The 20,099-nt window shown below is 58.4% G+C and overlaps 6 protein-coding genes across 6 annotated transcripts; 1 reads left to right on the top strand and 5 right to left on the bottom strand.

Moving 5' to 3' along the window:
- Nucleotides 1-421: 421 nt before the first annotated feature.
- F751_3291 (putative ADP-ribosylation factor GTPase-activating protein AGD9) lies at nucleotides 422-2,510 on the bottom strand (the record flags this gene model as incomplete). The annotated part of the gene is made up of 5 exons (XM_011397668.1): nucleotides 422-655; nucleotides 924-1,226; nucleotides 1,448-1,690; nucleotides 2,045-2,266; nucleotides 2,445-2,510. The coding sequence occupies 5 exons, from the start codon at nucleotides 2,508-2,510 to the stop codon at nucleotides 422-424; spliced, it is 1,068 nt and encodes a 355-aa protein (XP_011395970.1).
- A 533-nt stretch (nucleotides 2,511-3,043) lies between these two features.
- Nucleotides 3,044-4,240, top strand: F751_3290 (Homologous-pairing protein 2-like protein; the record flags this gene model as incomplete). The annotated part of the gene is made up of 5 exons (XM_011397667.1): nucleotides 3,044-3,190; nucleotides 3,317-3,401; nucleotides 3,568-3,725; nucleotides 3,927-4,019; nucleotides 4,133-4,240. 5 exons carry the CDS (start codon nucleotides 3,044-3,046, stop codon nucleotides 4,238-4,240), a joined length of 591 nt encoding a protein of 196 aa, XP_011395969.1.
- A 385-nt stretch (nucleotides 4,241-4,625) lies between these two features.
- F751_3289 (putative protein phosphatase 2C 24) lies at nucleotides 4,626-6,196 on the bottom strand (the record flags this gene model as incomplete). Its single annotated transcript, XM_011397666.1, has 5 exons — nucleotides 4,626-4,726; nucleotides 4,885-4,964; nucleotides 5,192-5,381; nucleotides 5,570-5,840; nucleotides 6,023-6,196. 5 exons carry the CDS (start codon nucleotides 6,194-6,196, stop codon nucleotides 4,626-4,628), a joined length of 816 nt encoding a protein of 271 aa, XP_011395968.1.
- A 1,566-nt stretch (nucleotides 6,197-7,762) lies between these two features.
- F751_3288 (hypothetical protein) lies at nucleotides 7,763-9,265 on the bottom strand (the record flags this gene model as incomplete). Its single annotated transcript, XM_011397665.1, has 4 exons — nucleotides 7,763-7,828; nucleotides 8,088-8,375; nucleotides 8,580-8,822; nucleotides 9,224-9,265. 4 exons carry the CDS (start codon nucleotides 9,263-9,265, stop codon nucleotides 7,763-7,765), a joined length of 639 nt encoding a protein of 212 aa, XP_011395967.1.
- Nucleotides 9,266-13,571: 4,306 nt separating this feature from the next.
- F751_3287 (hypothetical protein) lies at nucleotides 13,572-14,766 on the bottom strand (the record flags this gene model as incomplete). The annotated part of the gene is made up of 3 exons (XM_011397664.1): nucleotides 13,572-13,594; nucleotides 13,859-14,045; nucleotides 14,638-14,766. 3 exons carry the CDS (start codon nucleotides 14,764-14,766, stop codon nucleotides 13,572-13,574), a joined length of 339 nt encoding a protein of 112 aa, XP_011395966.1.
- Nucleotides 14,767-16,014: 1,248 nt separating this feature from the next.
- On the bottom strand, nucleotides 16,015-18,428 carry F751_3286 (hypothetical protein; the record flags this gene model as incomplete). The annotated part of the gene is made up of 8 exons (XM_011397663.1): nucleotides 16,015-16,095; nucleotides 16,257-16,389; nucleotides 16,540-16,679; nucleotides 16,879-17,166; nucleotides 17,426-17,668; nucleotides 17,868-17,969; nucleotides 18,072-18,107; nucleotides 18,258-18,428. The coding sequence occupies 8 exons, from the start codon at nucleotides 18,426-18,428 to the stop codon at nucleotides 16,015-16,017; spliced, it is 1,194 nt and encodes a 397-aa protein (XP_011395965.1).
- Nucleotides 18,429-20,099: the final 1,671 nt, after the last annotated feature.

Here is a 20,099-nt window from a genome sequence, read left to right as displayed (position 1 = left end):
CAAATCCACATGACAGATGACCTTGTTCCGGGGCAGCTCCATCTCCTCCGATACACTTGTGCATGCTCGAGGCTTTGCGCGTGACCCCCGGTCAGGCCTTCCGTCCGCTACATGCGACTGCTGATCAAGCCTGCCCTCTACTCCACGACGCCTTGCAGCCTGATACGCATCGCTTTGTACCTTCTCATGCGAGCATCGTGCACGGCGATCGGAGGCGCGAGGAGGTGTCGTCGGCATCGGTCTCAGAGCCCCTAGATGATCTCCACTCAACAGTATTCCTTACAACGTCCATGCCTCGCCATGGCGGGCCAGAACTGAGCATGGTGTTCGGGCATCGCTTGCCAGACATTTGATTGGGGGTTCAGGCAGGCGGCCTGCCAGCGGGTGCAGTCGGCCATGCCATCACGCGTCCACCAACCGCTCAGTACCCTCCCTGCAGGTCCCGCATGAAGCCCTGCGCCAGAGACGAAAGCCGTGACCCCGCCGCGCTGGCCATGTTCTTCAGCTGCGCCATGTCCTGCTTCGCGGTCAGGCTGATCTTGGACACCAGCTCCGCGGCCGACATGTCCAGGTTGCCTGCGCCGGGGCCGCCGCCGCCGCGCCGCGACTCGTCCTCCCTGCCAAAGTAGGCATCCGAGGAGATGGCGCCCGCGCTCTGCGGAGCGTGGATCGATGATTTTTTTTGGGGGGGGGGGTTGAAGGGGGGTGAGGGCACGAAAGGGTAAGGATGCAGGGCAAGGTTTGGTAAACTTGCAGGGATTGGGGGTGGGCCAACCGGCCATAGTGGGGCCCTGTCATGGCTAAGTGAAAAGGGAGAGCCAGACAGAAATGGACCGAGGAGCATTATCATTCACATGCGTTCCCTCTTCCATGCCCTCCGCCCCGCCCGCCCTGCCTTCGGCCCCGCATGCGCCGCCGCTCACCGAGAACTTTGCGAGCCGGGCCTGCTTCTCGTAGTCGTTCTCCCCCTTGTCCTGGTTGAAATAGGCAGCCGAGGAGATGGCCTTGGCCGACCCGAAGCGGGCCTGGGCGGCCGACCCCGACGCGTCCGAGGTGGTGGCCGGGGGCCCGGCGGGCACGGAGCGGGAGGCGCGGCCCCAGCCGCTAGAGCCTCCGCCGCCGCCGAAGCCCCCACCGCCAGGGGAGTTGCAGCCGGCGTCTGAGCCCAGGGGGTCGTTGAAGAAGTCGTCGTTAGACGTCAGCTTCAGGTGGCCGTCTTGCCCGCGCTGCGACAGGGTGGTGCTCAAGTGATGAGTGGCTGGCCGGGGGGGGGAGGCCTTCTCAACAGGGATGCGACTCAGGGGAGAGACAGTGGCTGCTTGAGACAATGGCAGACAGATCCCCTGGGGCATGGCGAGACCATTGCTTCTCAAAGAGCGCTGCCACCATCACAACCGAAATCCTGGAGCGCCGTCCAAGTGCCAGATCCCCCCCAAGAGATGTTCACCTGAGCAGGGGGGCGGGCCCGCTCCTCCATCGCGTCCAGGTCGAAGCGCGACGAGGGCGCCTGTGCGCCGCCAAAGTCCTCGTCGTCAAAGTCCTTGCTGCCGTGGGCCTGACCCTTGGGCCCGGTCGCCCGGCCCTCGCCGTTGGTCGCGCCGGGCGCCTCCTCTGGCGCGGCCGGCTCCTGCTCGAACAGCGAGTCATCCACTCGCACGGCGGCCTTACGGATGCCCAGTCCGCCCCCGAGCTTGCCGGCCGGCTTGCGTGCGCCGGCGCCCGACCGGGCGGCGGGCGCGGGGCGGCGTGGGGCTGGCGCGGCGGCGGGCGGGCTCTGATGGTCTGGGGCCTCAGGCGCGGCGGCCTCCGCGCTGGAGGTGCGCTGCGAGGCCAGGGAGTTGGCACGGGCGGGCGATGCCGCCTCGGGCGCCGCGCCCTTGGAGCGGTAGCTGTCCGACCAGGGGTCGGACGCGTCGCCGGCGCCGGCCCCGCCGGCCGCGCCGGCGTCGCCCTCCAGCAGCTTGGCGGCGTCCTTCTCGAGCTGGCGGCGGTACAGCTGGGCGGCGCGGGAGGTGTACTTGGCCTCGATCTTGTCGGACCCCACCTCGTCCCAGCCGTGCTGCTTGAAGAAGGTGCGGGCGCGGCCGTTGCCCCCCGCCGCCATCACCGCCAGCTGCTCCTCCGTCCAGGAGTCCAGGGTGGTGGACCGCACGAAGCTGAGGTGCACACCCAGGCTGCGGTGCACGCCCGCGCAGTTCAGGCAGATGAGCACGCCGTACGGCACCGAGGCCCAGGCCGGGTTCTTGGCCGGGCAGTCAAAGCACACCTGCGGGCGAGGAAGCATCGTGGCGCAGCATAGCAAGTACTCTCATCAGATGAAAATGCCACAGAAGGCAACTGCAGACGGATGTTCCAGCACAGAAAGCGCCGCGCAGAGGAAACCCCGTCGACACGACAGTCCTTCACCGTGTGAGCCCGGAAGTGCCCAACGACGGGCGCCTCACCTTGTTTTCTGGCTTCATGCGCATCCGTCTGAACAGCGGGTCGCGCTCAAGCACCTGCTGCGCCATGGTCGGAGATGCTCCGGGCGGGACGGGCAGGAGCTCCGAAGGCCGGATCCCTCAGAAACTGACGAGCAGGGGCTGGGGTGGGGACACCTCAAAACAGCAGCACCATGTGCTCTTCTCAAGCAGGAAAAGTGTGCAATCGCTGCTGCCTGTTGCTCCTCCTGGAAGAGCACTTGGTGGAGGAATAAAGGTGACCTGAACTTTCCCGCGCCCAAGACCAATACGATTTCCCGTGACCGACAGCGTGGAGCCTCCAGACTTGAATGACGCGAGGGCGAGAGGCATGTGGAAGAAGAGGACAAATGGCGATACTCGTATCAGTGGCGCAGCGTATATACTCCTAGGGTACAAGAGGCAGCTGCTGGAGAAGCTTGAGGAGGCATGGCCGAAGCCAAGTGCCTGGCCTTGCTGGCGGACACCAACAAGCCCTACAATGTCCAGGTATCGCATCGCGAGCGCAATCGGTGAATAAATGCTGAGTAACCTCATTACATAACCCATCGGTGCGCACATGTCGCAAGCAGGGGGTTGCCGACATGCTGGCGTCGCAAGGATTCAAGAAGGCCCAGGTTGAAAAGGCACTCATGGCGCTCGCCGAGGCCGGGAAAATTAGCTGCAAGGAGTTTGGGAAGCAGAAGCTCTTCATTCCTTCTCAAGAGGGTCTCCCTGAGCTCGATGCGGCGGTACGATAGCTGTGGCGGAGGAGGCATGGGCCTGGGCGGGGCTTGGGAGCCACCAAGAGCTGTGCAAGGAAGTTGCCGTGCCGTCCCTCGGTATTAGGCGCTCCATTCCTCCACGTCGTACTGCAGGAGAAGGACGCCAAACTCTCGAGGATCAGCCAACTGCAGCAGAGCCGCAAGGAGTTTGAGGCCGAAATCTCTGCTCAGCGAAAAGGTGAGGGGGGACGTTGATCACTGTATGGTGGATATCCTCATGCGAATGCATCAGGGGGGGGGGGATAATGTGTGGGTGTCTGACAGGCTGCTGATTGATGAAGCTTGCTCACACGCTCTGTCAGCAGTCACTTCCCTCCACCCTGTGCACCTTCCCCTGTCGACAGAGCTGGCTCAGCTGAACTCCGTCCTGACGGTGGAGGAGCTGCAGGCTCAGATCGCCACTCGACTGCAACAGGTGCAGGAAGCCGAGACGAAACTGGCGGCGCATCGGGGTGGTGGCATTGTGGCCGTGTCTGCTGAAGACGTGGCAGCAGCGGAGCAGGTGAGAGCATGCCTGTGGGGCACAAGGTGCCTGCCGGGGTTGAGCTGTCCGGGGCACAGGATGCAGACTCTAAAGGGGCCAGTGCATGCCTGCCCTGATCCAGCATGTATTCTGAGTTTGCAGAGGTCATGGTGCTGAACACACTGCGCCACATCACGCCGATTAAATGCACCTCTCTCTCATCCTGCGCTCCCCAAACAGAGGTTTGCCACGGGACTGACCGCATGGGAGAGGTATCGCCGCATGTTCCGCGACATCTGGGACACGGTATCAGAAAACCTGGAGGCGAATCAGGTATGGGTGGGGGTGTCGATTGTATTGCACTTGTTTAATCCAGACCTGCTGATCGGCCATGGCAAGGGGCCTCTTCGAGTCACATGGTCACGCCCCTCTCCTCCCTCATCCAGGCTGACGTCTTTGAGGACATGGGAGTGGAGACAGATGAAGCCATCGGCGAGACCCTGGCAGCATACCAGCACCTGCTTCCCGGCAGGAAAAAGGCCAAGGCCTGCTGAGATAGATCCTGAGCCGGCTACACCCTTGTGCATGCACAGATGTGAGATACGAAGAGACCAAAGGGTCACGATACCCTGCCATGAAAATCGTTACAGTTACAGCCTGGGTTCAAAAATCATATGCGGGTCAAGGACCTTGCATGGGTGCACGAAGCTGATGCTGAGGAATCGTTTGAAAATTTTGATGAGGTGATGGGGTTCAACAGAGCTGCAGAGGGCTGTGAGGTGCGCGGGTGCTCAAGCGACGCCGCAAGAGAGAGGCAATGTTGAGGAGGAGAGCCCTGGGTTTGGCTATGCCATAGCGCCTCATTTGGTGTCAGTGTGGGAGCGGGGCAACAACCCCGAGATCGCTGCTGTCAGATGAATGAGGTGACAGGGGCTGCTGTCACCACTCCAGCAGTACCACAACGGCAGTCATGTTGTCACGAGTCTGGAGCGCGGTTGCCCTCCGGATGAGGGCGGCCGCAGCCTGGCCTGCCAGAGCGTCTGCAGAGGGGTAGTTGTGTATGAGGTTAGGATCATGATCTTACAGCGGGGCCTGGAATGACCCTGGTGCTCTGCACCAGGCTGTCCAGTGATCAGGTGGCGTGGCCACGACAGATTCGTTTGTGTCTTACCACCAACGAGATGGCATTCACGCTCACCGGAGGGCGGACTGCCTGCCACAGTCGTCTTCACGATGTCAATGGCCTCATCCTCGCTCATCACCTCCAGCACACCATCGCTGCGAGGGGGATAGGGTTGAGAGGTGGGTCGGGAGAGGGGCACGAGCGAAGTTCAGATGTAAGGAATAGCAATGGCTTCCTCGTGAGCCTCTGTGGGCTGGGCTGGGATTCGAGCACGGCTATCTTCCACCCACTCTGCCTGATTCTGGATGCCCGTCAATCCCGGGCCCCCATCGCAGCACCAGAGAAAAGCCCCTCCAAGACCTGCCACGCAGTCTTCCCCCACCTGGCCAAGATGAAGAACTGGTCTCGGTGGGGCCGGAGGGCCACCCTCACCACATCCGGCGTCGCCTCCACCAGACGCTTGGGCGACTTGAAGTTGCCGTCCCCCAGGGCCCTAGACATGTTGAGTCGCGAGATGCGGGAGCCCCGCGGATTGCTCAGCACGCGATCCTCCTTGTACATGATACGGCCACCTGAGTCGTGGCAGGGGAACTTGTGTGGTCAGGCTGTGTATGGTTTCCAGACTTTGCACACGGGTGACAGACACAATGACATACAATCAGCCTCCCCGCAGGCTCCCACCTGGACACTCCCCTCCCTGTCCCAGCACAGCAGCGCCAGCACCATATCAACAATCAAACCACCCAACACACACCCTCACCCTGGCCCTCGATGCGAGCGCGTTCTGTGGGCATGGAGGCGGGCTTGTGGTCCTCCGTCAGCCTGACCAGGGTCCCCCCCCGGCACAGCAGCGCGCACGAGTCCCCGGTGTGGGCGATGTACATGAGGCGACCGATGCGCAGGGCGCACACGGCAGTGGTGCCGTACTGCTGTCCCGCGGCGCTGGCCACATCCACCATCTCGAGGTCCATCTCGTGGAACGCGCGCGCAAAGGCGCGCTGGATGGCCGTGTCGTCCACCTCGCGCATGCCCTTGGGGGGGAGGTGGGCAGGGGGGGGAAGGAGTGAGGTAGGATGAGGATTATTAAACATGGCTGGGGGTGGCAGGGGCTGGTCCGTGGCCAATGATGGGAGCTATGACATTTATGATGCACATCTTCACCCATTTACACTCAGTACCCGCCTATGCAGACCATTACCAACCTCCCCAGTACCTGGCATGTCTGGATCTCGGGCTGCTCGGCGAGCAGCTCATGCAGCCTGTCAGCCGCGTGCTCTGAGCCTCGAGCACTGCAGTGGCCGTCGTACACGGCCGCAAACTGATGAGGGATGCCCGATGTGGTGGGGGAAAGTTGGAAGTCGGGAAGGATAGTATGTCGGTCCTCCATGTGGAGGCGGCGGCCTGCATGGGGCAGCAAGACGGGCGTCAGGAGGCGCACGGTGCCTGGCCGGACGTCAAAAGGCACCTCTGGTGGACTCAGATACTTTGGGACGTTCGGTACGCCCACAGCAGGGCATATGTATTTCACTCATGCCACACATCGTACCTTTGCAGTCGGAGACACCAATGAACGCCTGGGCACAAGCTGCGATGCACGTCTCCGAGGCCGCGCCTGGAGTAAGGGTCGAGGGTCGCGAAGGTGTGAACAGGAGTGGAATGTATCTACAAATTGCATGTAAGGGCTGGTCATGAATTGGATGCGTGTGTGCAGCACAGATAGCCGGCCCATTTTCATGAAGATATTTTGGAAGATACCGGCATGAGACCTTCGCAACAGCCGTACAATCCTGGGCAACGCCTCCCATACTCACGGCATAATCCCAAAACGTTGCTCCCTACTGTGCACGCCATCAGGTGCGGTGCAACGCCGGTTTACGTCGTGGTTCGCAGAGTTCAGAGTTAGGGGAATCAGCGGAGGCCAGATCTTGGACGACGGTGGGGCGCGCCCCGTCACCGTAAAGTCCTGGGAGTATGCGTTTCTTCCGGTATCCACGAGTTGGCGGTCTGTGATTGCCTGGAATGATATATTGCATTCCAAGGTTGTTGATATCTTTGAAATGGAATGCGGCACATCAAGGTGCAATACAATTATCGGTAGTGGAGCTTTGTCCACATGGAATTTGCACCTTCGCACCAGCTCCAGCTACTGGGTGGATTCGACTTGCCGACTTGTACGGCAATCGACTCCTTCACCTAACAAGGATTCCTATTCGATAGGGAGGCGAAAAACCAATTGGTTGATTAGGGCGACCACTACTTGGCGTTCGTGTAGTACCAGGCTCAGCCGTCGACTTACAGAGTTTCCTGGCACTTATCCCATCATGCTGCAGAAAGGTCAAAGTAGGTGCTACTAGGACAAACTTCTAGTAGCTTGGTGTTGTGATCCGAGGAAAGCGGACTAGTACATACATGATTTGCACATAGAAATTGTAGATATGGTCTGGGCTCGTGCAGGGGCCGCCCCTTCAGCAGGAGCAGACGCTGATCGGTAGAGCTCCACCAGTCCTGAGGTCCCTGACTCCATACGACAGCGGGCTGGTAGATGCCTGAAGGAAATGAGTGAGCATGCAGGCTGAGAGGATGGATTTTAGAAGATTGGAACAGTAGGAAAGAGGTCGCTAACCCCATGTCTCCAATCAGCCTGAGCAAGTCGTGCAGGGCACACTACATTCTGTTCCCTACACCACACTACACATACCCTGACATACTGTCCGTTCTGACAGGTTTGGGGGGCAGCGCTGGTGCAGCAGTTTCGGGCAACAATAGAGTTGCATTTCCTTGCGATGGGGCTAGGGTTGGTGGGGCTCGGGGACGAGGCGCGTGAACTGTGGTGGCACTAGGGAGTGGAGCGATTTCAGGGTTCACTCTTGATTCATGGGCACGCCCTGGATTTTGACAGAGGTACTGGGATCTCGTACTGCAGCGGGCGTGCCAGACTGTCAGCACCCAGTACCTAGGGCTGGGGGACGGCGAGTTGGTAGGAGTTGTCGGGGAAGGTCCACTGGAGGGACTGGTCGGGCTGGGGGAGGTGGAGGGGCCGGGGGAGTTGGAGCACTGCTGCAGCTCCGCAAATGCAGACGCGAGGGCGGTGGCGGTGGCCGTCGCCTGAGAGTGTGGGAGTGGAAGGGATTCTTGTGTAGGTCGCCAGCATGTCAAGGATGGCCAGTGAGAGAGTTATGGGGCGAACCAGCCACCTGCCCCCTGGCAGAGATGTGGAAGGGTCACAGCAATGGGCATTGTGATGGAACCCAAAACCTGCCTCCCTCATCCCATCGTACTGTGGCTTCGGCGGTGGCTTCAGCAGTGGCCTCGGCAGTGCCTCCATCTGTGGCGCAGGCTGATGCAGCTGCAGCAGCGGTGGCGACGGAAGTCTCGATACTGTTGGCAGTGGCCTCCGCAATGGCTTCGGCCTGGGAGGGACAGCAGCCAGCTTGGGCGATGGCAGTGGAACTGGCTTCCGCGATGGCCTTGGCCACAGCAGTGGCAGACGCTGCGGCGCTCCCGCACGCAGAGGCCCCTGGGCCGGATGTCGAAGCGAACACACTGGCGTACGCTTTGGCAGTGGCCTGAGTGCGGGAGAAGGAAGAGCAGTGAGGGCTTCTAGTCGATCCTCGTGTATCGTTTGGATCATTAATAGCATTTCAGTTGCATGCAGCACAGCAGGCAAGACAAGGTACTTCTTGCGCTCGGCAAATGACTGAGGGACGACCTGTGCATGCGTTCCAACCTAATAGTTTACGAGGATGCCCACCCTCCTCATTGGGGCTCACCGTGGAGACAGCCTCGGCAACAGCCTCAGCCTGGGCCTGAGCGGCCCCACCACCACACACTTGGGCCACGGCAGTGGAAAGCGCGGAGGCAGTGGACTCCTTTATCTCGCTGAAAGCGGCGGAGTTGGCAATGACAATAGCCTCCACTTTCTTTGCCTGACCGTTGTTCACAGCTTGTGCTGTGCCCTCGGCACTAGTGATTGTGCTGGGATCCACTGCAGTACCAGTGCCATTACTGATAGCCTGCCAGAAAGGTAAGGGAGAGGCGCACGGGATGACAGACGAGATTAGAGTACGGCCAAGCCCGCGCCAATGAGAAGGAGCTTTTGAAGGTGAATGGCATATGATTGGCGTACGGCAGGCCAAGCAGAGCTTCATTAAACTACGCGCATGTCAATATACCATGCCAATTCACTGCTACAATCTAGCACATCAATTACCGAAGCAGCGGCTTCTGCGGTGGCATCCCCTGAAGCGACCGCCTCCGCTGCTGCGTTTGCAAGGGCGGTTCCGTTTCCGCTGGCGGTCGCGATAGCGGCGGCCTGACATAGGGTTTAGCCCGGGACGGTAGAATGATCATAATGGGTTCGACAAGGGGAAGTGCGCACCCATGGCAATCCTAAAGCCCACATTAAGCCAATTACCTCGGCGACAGCGTCGCCGTTGCCTTCGGCCAGAGCCTGCATATTCATGAAAGAGTGCCACCGAGGTCGGTGAACCGGATGGTGCCAGCGATGGACCACGGAATGTATCAGGCTGATGACAGGAGTCACACTGCACACATTACCATGTCATGCATAGAGAAAGTATCATCCGTTGCCTTACTGAAGCGATAGCGCTGGCAGCTGCAGTGCTGTCACCAGAAGCCACAGCGGACGCAATGGCCGTTGCGGTTGCAGATGCCTTCAGATTCCGAAGGCGGAAAACGGCCGAGTCTCGTCCATGCGCGAGCATGCACAGGGCCAAAAGGCCAATGAAAGTCCAGGAAAAGGTCTTCATGGCCTCTGCGTGTGAGGAGAAACGATACTGGGCGACCGACTGCAGGGGCGCACATCAGACCGGAACTGCAGATTCATCCGAGCGTCTCGTCACTCACTCAAAATGTTAGCTTAACCCAGCTGCAGTCTGTCGAGAAGGCACCTGGACAATATTCTGTACGCTTAAGCCTACGTTTTTCATACTTCCGAAGGCAAGGAATATATATATATATCCTTACGATAGTTCCTGCTTCCGTGAAGGCGCAGGAAGGCGCAAGCAGCGGCAGACAAAGACGCGTCGGCGAGATTGATGGCGATGCGAACAGGTCAGCAGGGCACCGTTCTGACAGTTTGGACGATGAAGTACCAGTGAACGCGAGCTGAATGCTCAATGATGTGGCATGGGATGGGTTGAGAAGGCCACCAGGAGGTGGTAGTATTTTAGGGGGAGGCTGAAGAAAATCGGAAGCAAGTACAAAGTGTATGAGGGCTCAAATAAGAATCTATACTCGCGCCGAGGGGGTGCGCTTGATACATAATCCTGCGGATGAATAATTTGCAGCCAAACATGCTAGCATGATGGCCGAGACACTGTGCGACTATTGACTGGGGATGGGTGTGCTAGTACATCCTTCATGCACATGCTCTGCCTGGTTGCGTAGGTCTCCAAGGTTGTTAGTCAGTGTGACAAGGTGCAGGTCGGCCTCATTTTGTCCTTGAGCAGTCAGCTCGGCGGATGAAGTGCAAGATCTCATTCTTCAAGTATCCAGCGCAAGACTCAGGAGAGCGTAGATGCATAATTACTGAGGGCACATGTGTACAATGACACTTGCTGGCCTGAGTTTACAAGAAAACAGGCACATGTCTCAGCGTGCATGAAGCAACGTCAGTAGATGCCGGTCAAAAGAACAAGCACGTGCTCTTTCAGGGCCAAGGCAGTTCACAGGCAGGGCGAGATGTCTGCAATACAGGCTTGGAGTACAGTGATAAGGTTGCTTTTCATTTTGTAACATTGGTGACAACCTGACGCCTGTAAAACAAGAAACTGCTCTGGTCGATTCCAAGCCACGGACAGATGCCCCTCCTCAGCAAAGACAGATCGTCTGCTGGATAAAAACACCAGCCCTAGCGTCCTTGATTCCATATGACAAGGGGTCAGGTGATGCCTGAGGGACAGATAGAGACTTCCATGATGATGTCGCTATCATGGTCCTGACGTAATGTTAGCTTAACCCAGCTGCAGTCTGTCGAGAAGGCACCTGGACAATATTCTGTACGCTTAAGCCTACGTTTTTCATACTTCCGAAGGCAAGGAATATATATATATATCCTTACGATAGTTCCTGCTTCCGTGAAGGCGCAGGAAGGCGCAAGCAGCGGCAGACAAAGACGCGTCGGCGAGATTGATGGCGATGCGAACAGGTCAGCAGGGCACCGTTCTGACAGTTTGGACGATGAAGTACCAGTGAACGCGAGCTGAATGCTCAATGATGTGGCATGGGATGGGTTGAGAAGGCCACCAGGAGGTGGTAGTATTTTAGGGGGAGGCTGAAGAAAATCGGAAGCAAGTACAAAGTGTATGAGGGCTCAAATAAGAATCTATACTCGCGCCGAGGGGGTGCGCTTGATACATAATCCTGCGGATGAATAATTTGCAGCCAAACATGCTAGCATGATGGCCGAGACACTGTGCGACTATTGACTGGGGATGGGTGTGCTAGTACATCCTTCATGCACATGCTCTGCCTGGTTGCGTAGGTCTCCAAGGTTGTTAGTCAGTGTGACAAGGTGCAGGTCGGCCTCATTTTGTCCTTGAGCAGTCAGCTCGGCGGATGAAGTGCAAGATCTCATTCTTCAAGTATCCAGCGCAAGACTCAGGAGAGCGTAGATGCATAATTACTGAGGGCACATGTGTACAATGACACTTGCTGGCCTGAGTTTACAAGAAAACAGGCACATGTCTCAGCGTGCATGAAGCAACGTCAGTAGATGCCGGTCAAAAGAACAAGCACGTGCTCTTTCAGGGCCAAGGCAGTTCACAGGCAGGGCGAGATGTCTGCAATACAGGCTTGGAGTACAGTGATAAGGTTGCTTTTCATTTTGTAACATTGGTGACAACCTGACGCCTGTAAAACAAGAAACTGCTCTGGTCGATTCCAAGCCACGGACAGATGCCCCTCCTCAGCAAAGACAGATCGTCTGCTGGATAAAAACACCAGCCCTAGCGTCCTTGATTCCATATGACAAGGGGTCAGGTGATGCCTGAGGGACAGATAGAGACTTCCATGATGATGTCGCTATCATGGTCCTGACGTGAGCCCCACCACATGCATGTCAGCCCTCCCACACGCCTCTCCTTTCTATTTGCTCATGCTTGGAGCATGCGCACCCACGCATCCTAGCACCCCTCGACGCACCTTGAAGTACTGGCCATTCTGACAGGTTTCAGGGGCGGCATCAGTGCAGCAGTTACGGATCGTGACGAAGTTGCACTTCCTGGGTTGGATTTCTGGGGCATTGATGCTGGGGTCTGCGTCGCCTTCGTTGTCGGGAGACCTGCAGGACAACAGGACTCCACGATGTGCTGATTCCTGAGATGAGTGCACTTCCAAATGAGAGCTCCTTCGACCTCCAAGATGTCAATCGTCACCCCTTCAGAGGGCACCCGAGCCATTAACGCTGTTCAAATCCATGCCTTATACCCTATGATGGCGGCTGGGGTCCCGGATGAGGCCTCTGATTCGCTGGCTGGGGGCGCGGATGAGGCCTCTGATTCGCTGGCTGGGGGCGCGGATGGGGCCTCTGATGTGCTCGAGGGGCTAGATGCCAGGACACTGGAGGGAGAGGCGGCGCCAGAGCACTCCTGCAGCTTGGCAAATGCAGAGGCCAGGGCGATTGCCGTGGATGTCGCCTGCGAGGAGTGGGACTTCCATGATGATGTCGCTATCATGGTCCTGACGTGAGCCCCACCACATGCATGTCAGCCCTCCCACACGCCTCTCCTATCTATTTGCTCATGCTTGGAGCATGCGCACCCACGCATCCTAGCACCCCTCGACGCACCTTGAAGTACTGGCCATTCTGACAGGTTTCAGGGGCGGCATCAGTGCAGCAGTTACGGATCGTGACGAAGTTGCACTTCCTGGGTTGAATTTCTGGGGCATTGATGCTGGGGTCTGCATCGCCTTCGTTGTCGGGAGACCTGCAGGACAACAGGACTCCACGATGTGCTGATTCCTGAGATGAGTGCACTTCCAAATGAGAGCTCCTTTGACCCACAAGCTGTCAATCGTCACCCCTTCAGAGGGCACCCGAGCCATTAACGCTGTTCGAATCCATGCCTCATACCCTATGATGGCGGCTGGGGGTCCGGATGGGGCATCTGATTCGCTGGCTGGGGGCGCGGATGGGGCCTCTAGTTCGCTGGCTGGGGTTACGAAGGGGGCCTCTGATGTGCTCGAGGGGCTAGATACCAGGACACTGGAGGGAGAGGCGGCGCCAGAGCACTCCTGCAGCTGGCCAAATGCAGAGGCCAGGGCGATTGCCGTGGATGTCGCCTGCGAGGAGTACGGCGGTGGGCTGGATTTGCGTATACTCAAGGATGCGGATTCTAGTTTTGCAAAGGTCTTGTGTCTTATGATGCCACAACCAATGAGTCCACAGATGTCCTGAGGGTGGAGACACTCCCCGCAGGCAACTTAAAAAGCCTGTTCTCCAGGGTCCACCTCCCATTGCCACTCGCACCGCAGCTGTGGCGGCACCATTGGCGATGGTGGCAGGACTCTCTCCGTCTGGGTTGCACTCAAGTGCAGCAGAAGGAGCAAGCGCAGTGGCAACCGATTCTTCGATGCTGGATGCGGTGGTATCCGCTATGGCCTGGGCGCCGTCAGCACAGCATGTGGCGCTGCCAATCGCCGTAGCACTAGCCTCTGCTATGGGTTTTGCAACATCCACTGGCGTCATGGGTGGACTCGCACAGGTTCTTGCTCCGGATCCAGAAGACGTGGAGAGCTTGTCAGCATAGACTCTTGATGTGGCCTGTGATTAGAGGTTGTGGAAGTTGTTGGGTCTTTGATCAGTAGGTGGAATGACAAAAGAAGTGCAACTCATGCAGGTGTGCAGTGTAGCCCCCGCAGGAGCGCACATTCCCACACATGCATACTGGACATCCTCGAGAATTTCTCGCACGGTGCCGCGGTGCTCATGCCCATAATCTTCTCACATGACCCCCCATCACACATCTCACCGTAGCGACAGCCTCCGCCACTGCCTCTGCCTGGGCTTGGGGACTGGCACCCCCACAAACATCCGCCACAGCCATGGCAAGGGCAGAGGCAATGGACTCCTTGAGCTCTGTGACGTCAGGAGCCGAGGGATTGATAGTCATGGAAGGGCTGGACTGTGCCTTGCCTTGCAGCGCCGCGACGATGGCATTGGGATCGGTGATCTGGGCTGGAGGGATCTCGGCCCCGGAACCCTCGCCGAGGGCCTGTGGGAGGGGAATAAAGGGTAGGACTGGGGCGATGGCTTAATGGAGCATGTTGGGGGCATGGAGACACGAGCAGTGCTGCAAGTCTCCAATTGGCAGCAAGACTGTGCATGCCATCCAGGTGTGACCAGTGCAGTGGATACCGTACGAGTCCCAACCACTCGAGGTCAGCACCCATGGTCGGAAACTGTGCTTGCCTGAGCGGTGGCGTCGGCGGACGCTCCCCCCGATGTGACTGCTTCAGCCGCGGCATCGGCAAGGGCATTGTCGTTTCCATCGGCAATGGCAATCGCAGTGGCCTGACATTTCAGGGAAGGAGAGGAATGGATGGCTGTTTATTACTTGCTCAGACATGGCGGCATGCAACCATGCGTTAATCCGGCATGCCTGACCTTTACTCTACCTCTGCTACGGAATTGCTGTCGCCCTGCGCCAGGGCCTGTAGGGTTTACAAAGGAGGAACCTCGAAGACTAGATCGAAATGCATGGTGAGCGGAATCCGTTCCATAAAAAGATCAGCCCCACGCTGGTGCATCCAGATGGCGACGAAAACAATATTCGCATGTCTCATCTGAACTCGATCCCTTCTCACCGTCGCGATGGCTTCCGCAGCTGCGGCGGTGTCGCCGGAAGCCACCGCGGTGGCGATGGCCGTGGCGGTCTCAGATGCCTTCAGATTCCGACGACGGAAACTGCTGGAGTCCCGACCGTGCACGCACATGCACAGGGTCAACAGACCCACAGCGGTCCAGGTAGATGTCCTCATGTTTCCTGTGGCGGGGTGGAGGCTGACCATGATTCATGCATGCATGCGACATCGAAACCGCGGGCGCCATGGGAGCCGGGTACACGACGTACTGGCTCTGAGACTCACCCAGAAGTGAATTGCCTTCCTGGCGTGCACTGGATGGGAGAACAGAATGAAGATCTAGCAGCGCATATCTTTGATTTCAGGTTACGTGGACCCCGCACTAACCGTGCTATGAGGAGTTTATTGCCCCTTCCATGTGAAGGTGCATGTAGGCAAATCCTTCACACCGGGGTGAGACCGCCTGGAGTCAGGGGTCTCGGCCTCGGTGGCGCGAACCCACCCGGCGACCAGCGTCTCGCGCCCATACGAATATCTTTTGGCTCGTTTACTCCCGAGAACAACGTCCAGGGAGGTGTGTAGGGCAGCTGCGGACACCATCGACACGGCGGCAGGGGGGTGGCGAACAGCATGGACAGACGATTGATCATGGGACGTGCAGAGATAGGAACTGCCCTACATAATACTTGGAACTGCATCGAGGAACAATCACCTCTCAGGTGTCGAGTATCGTGTATTCCCAGCGCATTGCTGCTGATGCGGATCTTCATTTAACTTCGCGAGTTCATGCGCTTTCAGCGCGTGATGGCCAGTCCTCCTGTGCTCACGGACGGAGCAGTATCCGCGAAGCTCGGACACTCTCGCTCGATGGGTCACATGGCGACGTCACACCCCTTGAATCGCTCGTTTGTTGTGGGTTTTGAACTTCGGTCCCTGGCATGCTCGACTCAAACCACGTTGCGCGATTTCCGGGGCTGGCAGTACAGCCGCAGGACAGGCTGGCCTGCCCATGCAAACAGTGACGCACTGAGGGAAAGGATTCACACCCCGAGTGATACGCAGTCACTGCTGGATGACATGCAACCCGTGACGCATCATTTAGTGTTCTCCTCCGTTGGTTGGTAACGATCCACGACAAGGATACTCCTGAAGCTCTTAGGATGCTAGGTGATTGGGCCGTAAAGACAGATGCCGATGTTCAGGCCCAGCCAGCTTACAAATCTCACAGGTCAATTATCTGACTGGTTCGCAACGTGGTACTTGAAGTAGTAGGTGGCTTTCCGAGTTTTGGTGACGTGGGAAAGCGAGTCACTTTCTTAGCAAATTATGTAGGGGAGGTTCTGGCTGGGCAACTCAACACCATCTGGGACGATCTTCCGTTCAACAAGAGCAGACGGTGGACTGGATGGCCCCGCCATTGATGATGTCCTTGACACCGTACGCCAGGGGGTTGGATGACGCCTATGAGGGTTGGGAAATCGTGGCGAGATGTGGACCATTAAGCATCCGCTGCCGATGCATCCCAACAGAGCGTCAGGACCATCCCCGGGACCCCACCCTGACACCCTCCCACAGAATGCTGCAGGAGTCGAAACCATGCAATCCAAGGGACCCTGCTGTACCTTGACCCACTGCCCGTTCTGGCAGGTGTCGGCGCCGCTGGCGCAGCAGTCCTGTGCGACAAAGGTGCTGCACTTCGAGGAGGGCGCGGAGCCGTTTGAGGGATTTCCGGTGCCTCCTCCGGTAGTGGGGGACCTGGGTTTGATGGGTGGGGGTCGGCGGAGGGGTGGTGGGGTCCGGGTGGTAGGTGGAGGAGGGCGCGTCTTTTGTGGTGGTGGAGGGTATTGCTGCGACCCTGGGGAACGCGTGGAGGATGCTTTTGCAGCGGGTGGTGGAGGAGAGTACCTGGGAGTGGCGGTTGGCGAGGCGGACGGGCCAGAGGTGGTGGGGCCGGAGGTGGTGGGGCCGGCGGTGGGGCCGGCGGTGCCAGAGCACTGCTGCAGCTGTGCAAAGGCCGTCGCAAGGGCGCTCGCGGTGGCCTTTGCCTGGGAGTGTGGCGAGAGAGGGGGGCTCAGAGGCGAGGCCAGGGTGCGGGTCAGGGTTGAGCCATGGCATCCCCATGCACTGCGCGGTGTTACGAGCCCCATTGATTCAGAAGGTAGCGGGCTGGAACCGCAGGCCATAAGCTCCAAGTACCATGCTGATTCTTACTTCTGTGCCCTCCTTGCCCCCATTCCCTCGCACCGTGGCAGTGGCAGAGGCCTCTGCATTGGCATTGGCGGTGCCCCCATCCGAGGCGCAGGCGTTTGCACTGGCCGCAGCCTGGGCGACCGAGGTCTTGATGCTTGAAGCGGTGGCCTGGGCGATGGCCTGGGCGCTGGATTGGCAGCAGCCGGCCTGGGCGATCGCGGTGGCGGTGGCGTCTGCGATGGCGGTCGCTACGGCGGTGGCGGCGGCGCTGGCGTCCCCACACGCCGTCGCTCCCTTGCCGGAGGTGGTGGCAAACACCGAGGCAAAAGCCTTGGCTGTGGCCTGCCGGCAGAGATGAGAGGGGGAGTTTGGAGAGGTGAGAAGGGGTTGCGAAAGGTGCGAGTATCCCAGCATGCAAGGATCGATCAGGCAAGTGCAGATCCACGAAGGTGTTCTGCTTCCAGCACAGGACGATGAGAGAAGACCACATTGCAGGACGCCCACGCACGGTAAACCATCCATAGATTTCTGATGGCCCCCACTTCCCTCGCCCCACACTATCCCTTCGACCATCACGTATGAACTCCCCTCACGCCCTCACCGTGGAGACAGCCTCGGCCACCGCGTTCGCCTGGGCCTGGGCGCTGCCGGCGCCGCACACGTTGGCCACGGCGGTGGCGACGGCAGAGGCAGTGGCCTTGTTGACCTCGCTGAAGGCCGCAGAGTTGGCGGTGACGGAGGCGCTCACGTCGCCGCCGGAGCCGTCGTTGACCGCCTGGGCGACGGCATTCGCGTTGGTGATGGTGGCAGGGTCGACCTTGGTGCCGGCCCCCTGGCTGACAGCCTGGAATGGAGCAAGGGGAGGGTAGAAACATGTTCAGATCCAGGGCTGCGACGTGCACGGTGCATGCCTTACAAACGCTGTTGTGCCCCTTGCGCTGCAGCACTTGCTTGCCAGATCTTCAGAGCCCGCAGCCACGTTTTGCATCCCCCCAACCGTATGTCCACTGCGACGATGACTTGGTATAATGCATTCCTTTCACCTGAGCAGTGGCCTCGGCCGAGGCATCACCGGAGGCAACTGCCTCGGCAGCAGCATTGGCGAGGGCATTACCATTCCCATTCGCCTGAGCGATGGCTGTGGCCTGGCGAAGGTCATTGGAAGCGGGGGGGTCGACACGAGGGTGACACCAGCCAGGATACAAGGCGGTGGTCTCCTAGAATCACTTGTCAACAACTATGCTTACCTCTGCGACGGCCTTTCCATCGCCCTTCGCCAGAGCCTGCGCGAATCGAGATAAGGATCTCGCACGGTCGGGAACATCATGGCGTCGCGGGATCGGGCGTGTTGAACAGAAGCTCTCCCGGATACCCCAACTTGAGATGACCTCCTACAGCAAATTATTGAATGACCGCCTTTCAAGACCTCTTACCGTTGAAATGGCGTTGGCCGCTGCTGTGGTGTTGCCGGAGGCGACCGCGTTGGCGATGGCCGTCGCGCTGGCAGACGCCTGCAGCTCCCGACGAATTACGGCGGAGTCTCTCCCATGTGCGAGCATGCACAGGGCCAGGAGGCCGAGAAGGGTGCAGGTAATTGTCTTCATGATATCTGTGGGGGGGATATTGGGCCAGGAATGAGCAGAGTATGGGATCCAGGGGGAATGGCGAGGCGACCACTAGAGTCTAGGGTCGAAAACCCTCCCGAACTCACTCAAGAAGAGTTCAGTACCGCAAATTCTCGAACAAGGGAGATTGTAATGAGTTTTACTGTCGCATTGCCCGCCTTAAGGTACACGGTGCTCGAGATTCATGGGTTCGCCACGGGGCAATCAAAGTGGTCCCCATGCGAAGGCGCAGGAAGATGCGGGGCTCTCGGGAAGACGCGTGTATGAAGGTGCCGCGTTGGGAGTTTGAGGCACATGAGACATGTCGATGGTTCGTGATTCGTCCGCTGGATGCTGCTCGATGTTAAGACGGACACACATCGGCTCAGGGCCGCTCGCGGCGCCTCCCACAGCTGTCGACGTCCTGCATGAAGTTTGGCACACTGACGTGGACGACCGTACTCAGCCACCGTCGCCAGACATTTACCGTCGCTGACAGACAGACACGGCCCCCCGCATGCTTTTTGGAGGTCTTTAGTTTTCCCGGTAGCCTGTCCAGCCACACCGCATGCCGATACTAGAGAATGGCACAAGAGGATCTGTCCCGCCTTTGATCACCTGTTTTCTTGGACTTGTCCCACCAGCGACAGCTTCGTCCCGACGCAGGACGATACACAGACAGGCCGCAGCAGGGTCGCTGTCGCGAATCGGAACACGAAGCAGCGGCGCAATTGATAAAGTCCCGCAGCTTAAAAGTGCAGTTCGCAGGCAACTCCAACTCCTTCGTTAGCGGGTTCGAATTGCGGGAGGTTTCAAATCCCCTCACAAGAGGCAATTGGCCTGTTAATGACCTGTGTCAGCCGTAAGACATTCTTCATCCACATAAACCTTGGGATTTGTAATGTTGAAGTTGCAAAAGCATAATTCGAGTGCCGCGCCTTAACCGCTCGGCCAAAGCCGCAGATACATTCTTCGCGGCCTACAGGATTCGAACCTGTGCGGGTTCCCCCACGGCATGAATCGTGATAGAAAGAATGCCATTAAATTCAGTGTATGTACCGTAACAAGACTTTGCAGCAGAAACACGGGCGACTGGTCCCGTTGACACTTCAGCCACTTTCAATAGGGGCACCTTATTCTGTCACGCACGTTCATGTCGACGCGCTATGCCTGAGGTTGAAGCACCTACATCCTCTCATTTGCAGCTGGTCAGCCATGACATGCATGGCTTATTACATACTGTCACCCAAGAAACGACTGCTCAACGATCCTGCCGGTCCTTCCGATCATCTGATCCAACCAGACTTGGCCTGCCGGATAACCTCGCAGCGTACATTTGGAACCTCAATGGGAGGTAAAGTCAAGCTTGTTGATCCAGGAAGAGCTGCTGCCCCGACGTCCATCACCACGCTGGGATACAAACTCCATCTAATCTATGCACAGCATTGGGGAATACAGCATGCGCTGCATAAGCCCCTCTCTCACTCTCGTGGTTTGGTAGGGGTCGGAACCACCTTTGAAGTTTATGACTCCATCCATGGGCAGCGACGTGATCCCATTGCAGTGTGTGTGTATTATTTTGTACTGCCCCTCATGGCCGTCTTTACACACAGACAAGGAACATTGATACCGCAAGGCAACTTCGTTTGTATTTCATATTTCACCGCAAAA

Source organism: Auxenochlorella protothecoides (assembly GCF_000733215.1).
Source record: "Auxenochlorella protothecoides strain 0710 unplaced genomic scaffold scaffold36, whole genome shotgun sequence".
NCBI classification, from domain to species: domain Eukaryota; kingdom Viridiplantae; phylum Chlorophyta; class Trebouxiophyceae; order Chlorellales; family Chlorellaceae; genus Auxenochlorella; species Auxenochlorella protothecoides.
The sequence above is the reverse complement of the archived record's forward strand: the minus strand, read 5'-3'. Positions and strand labels throughout refer to the sequence as shown.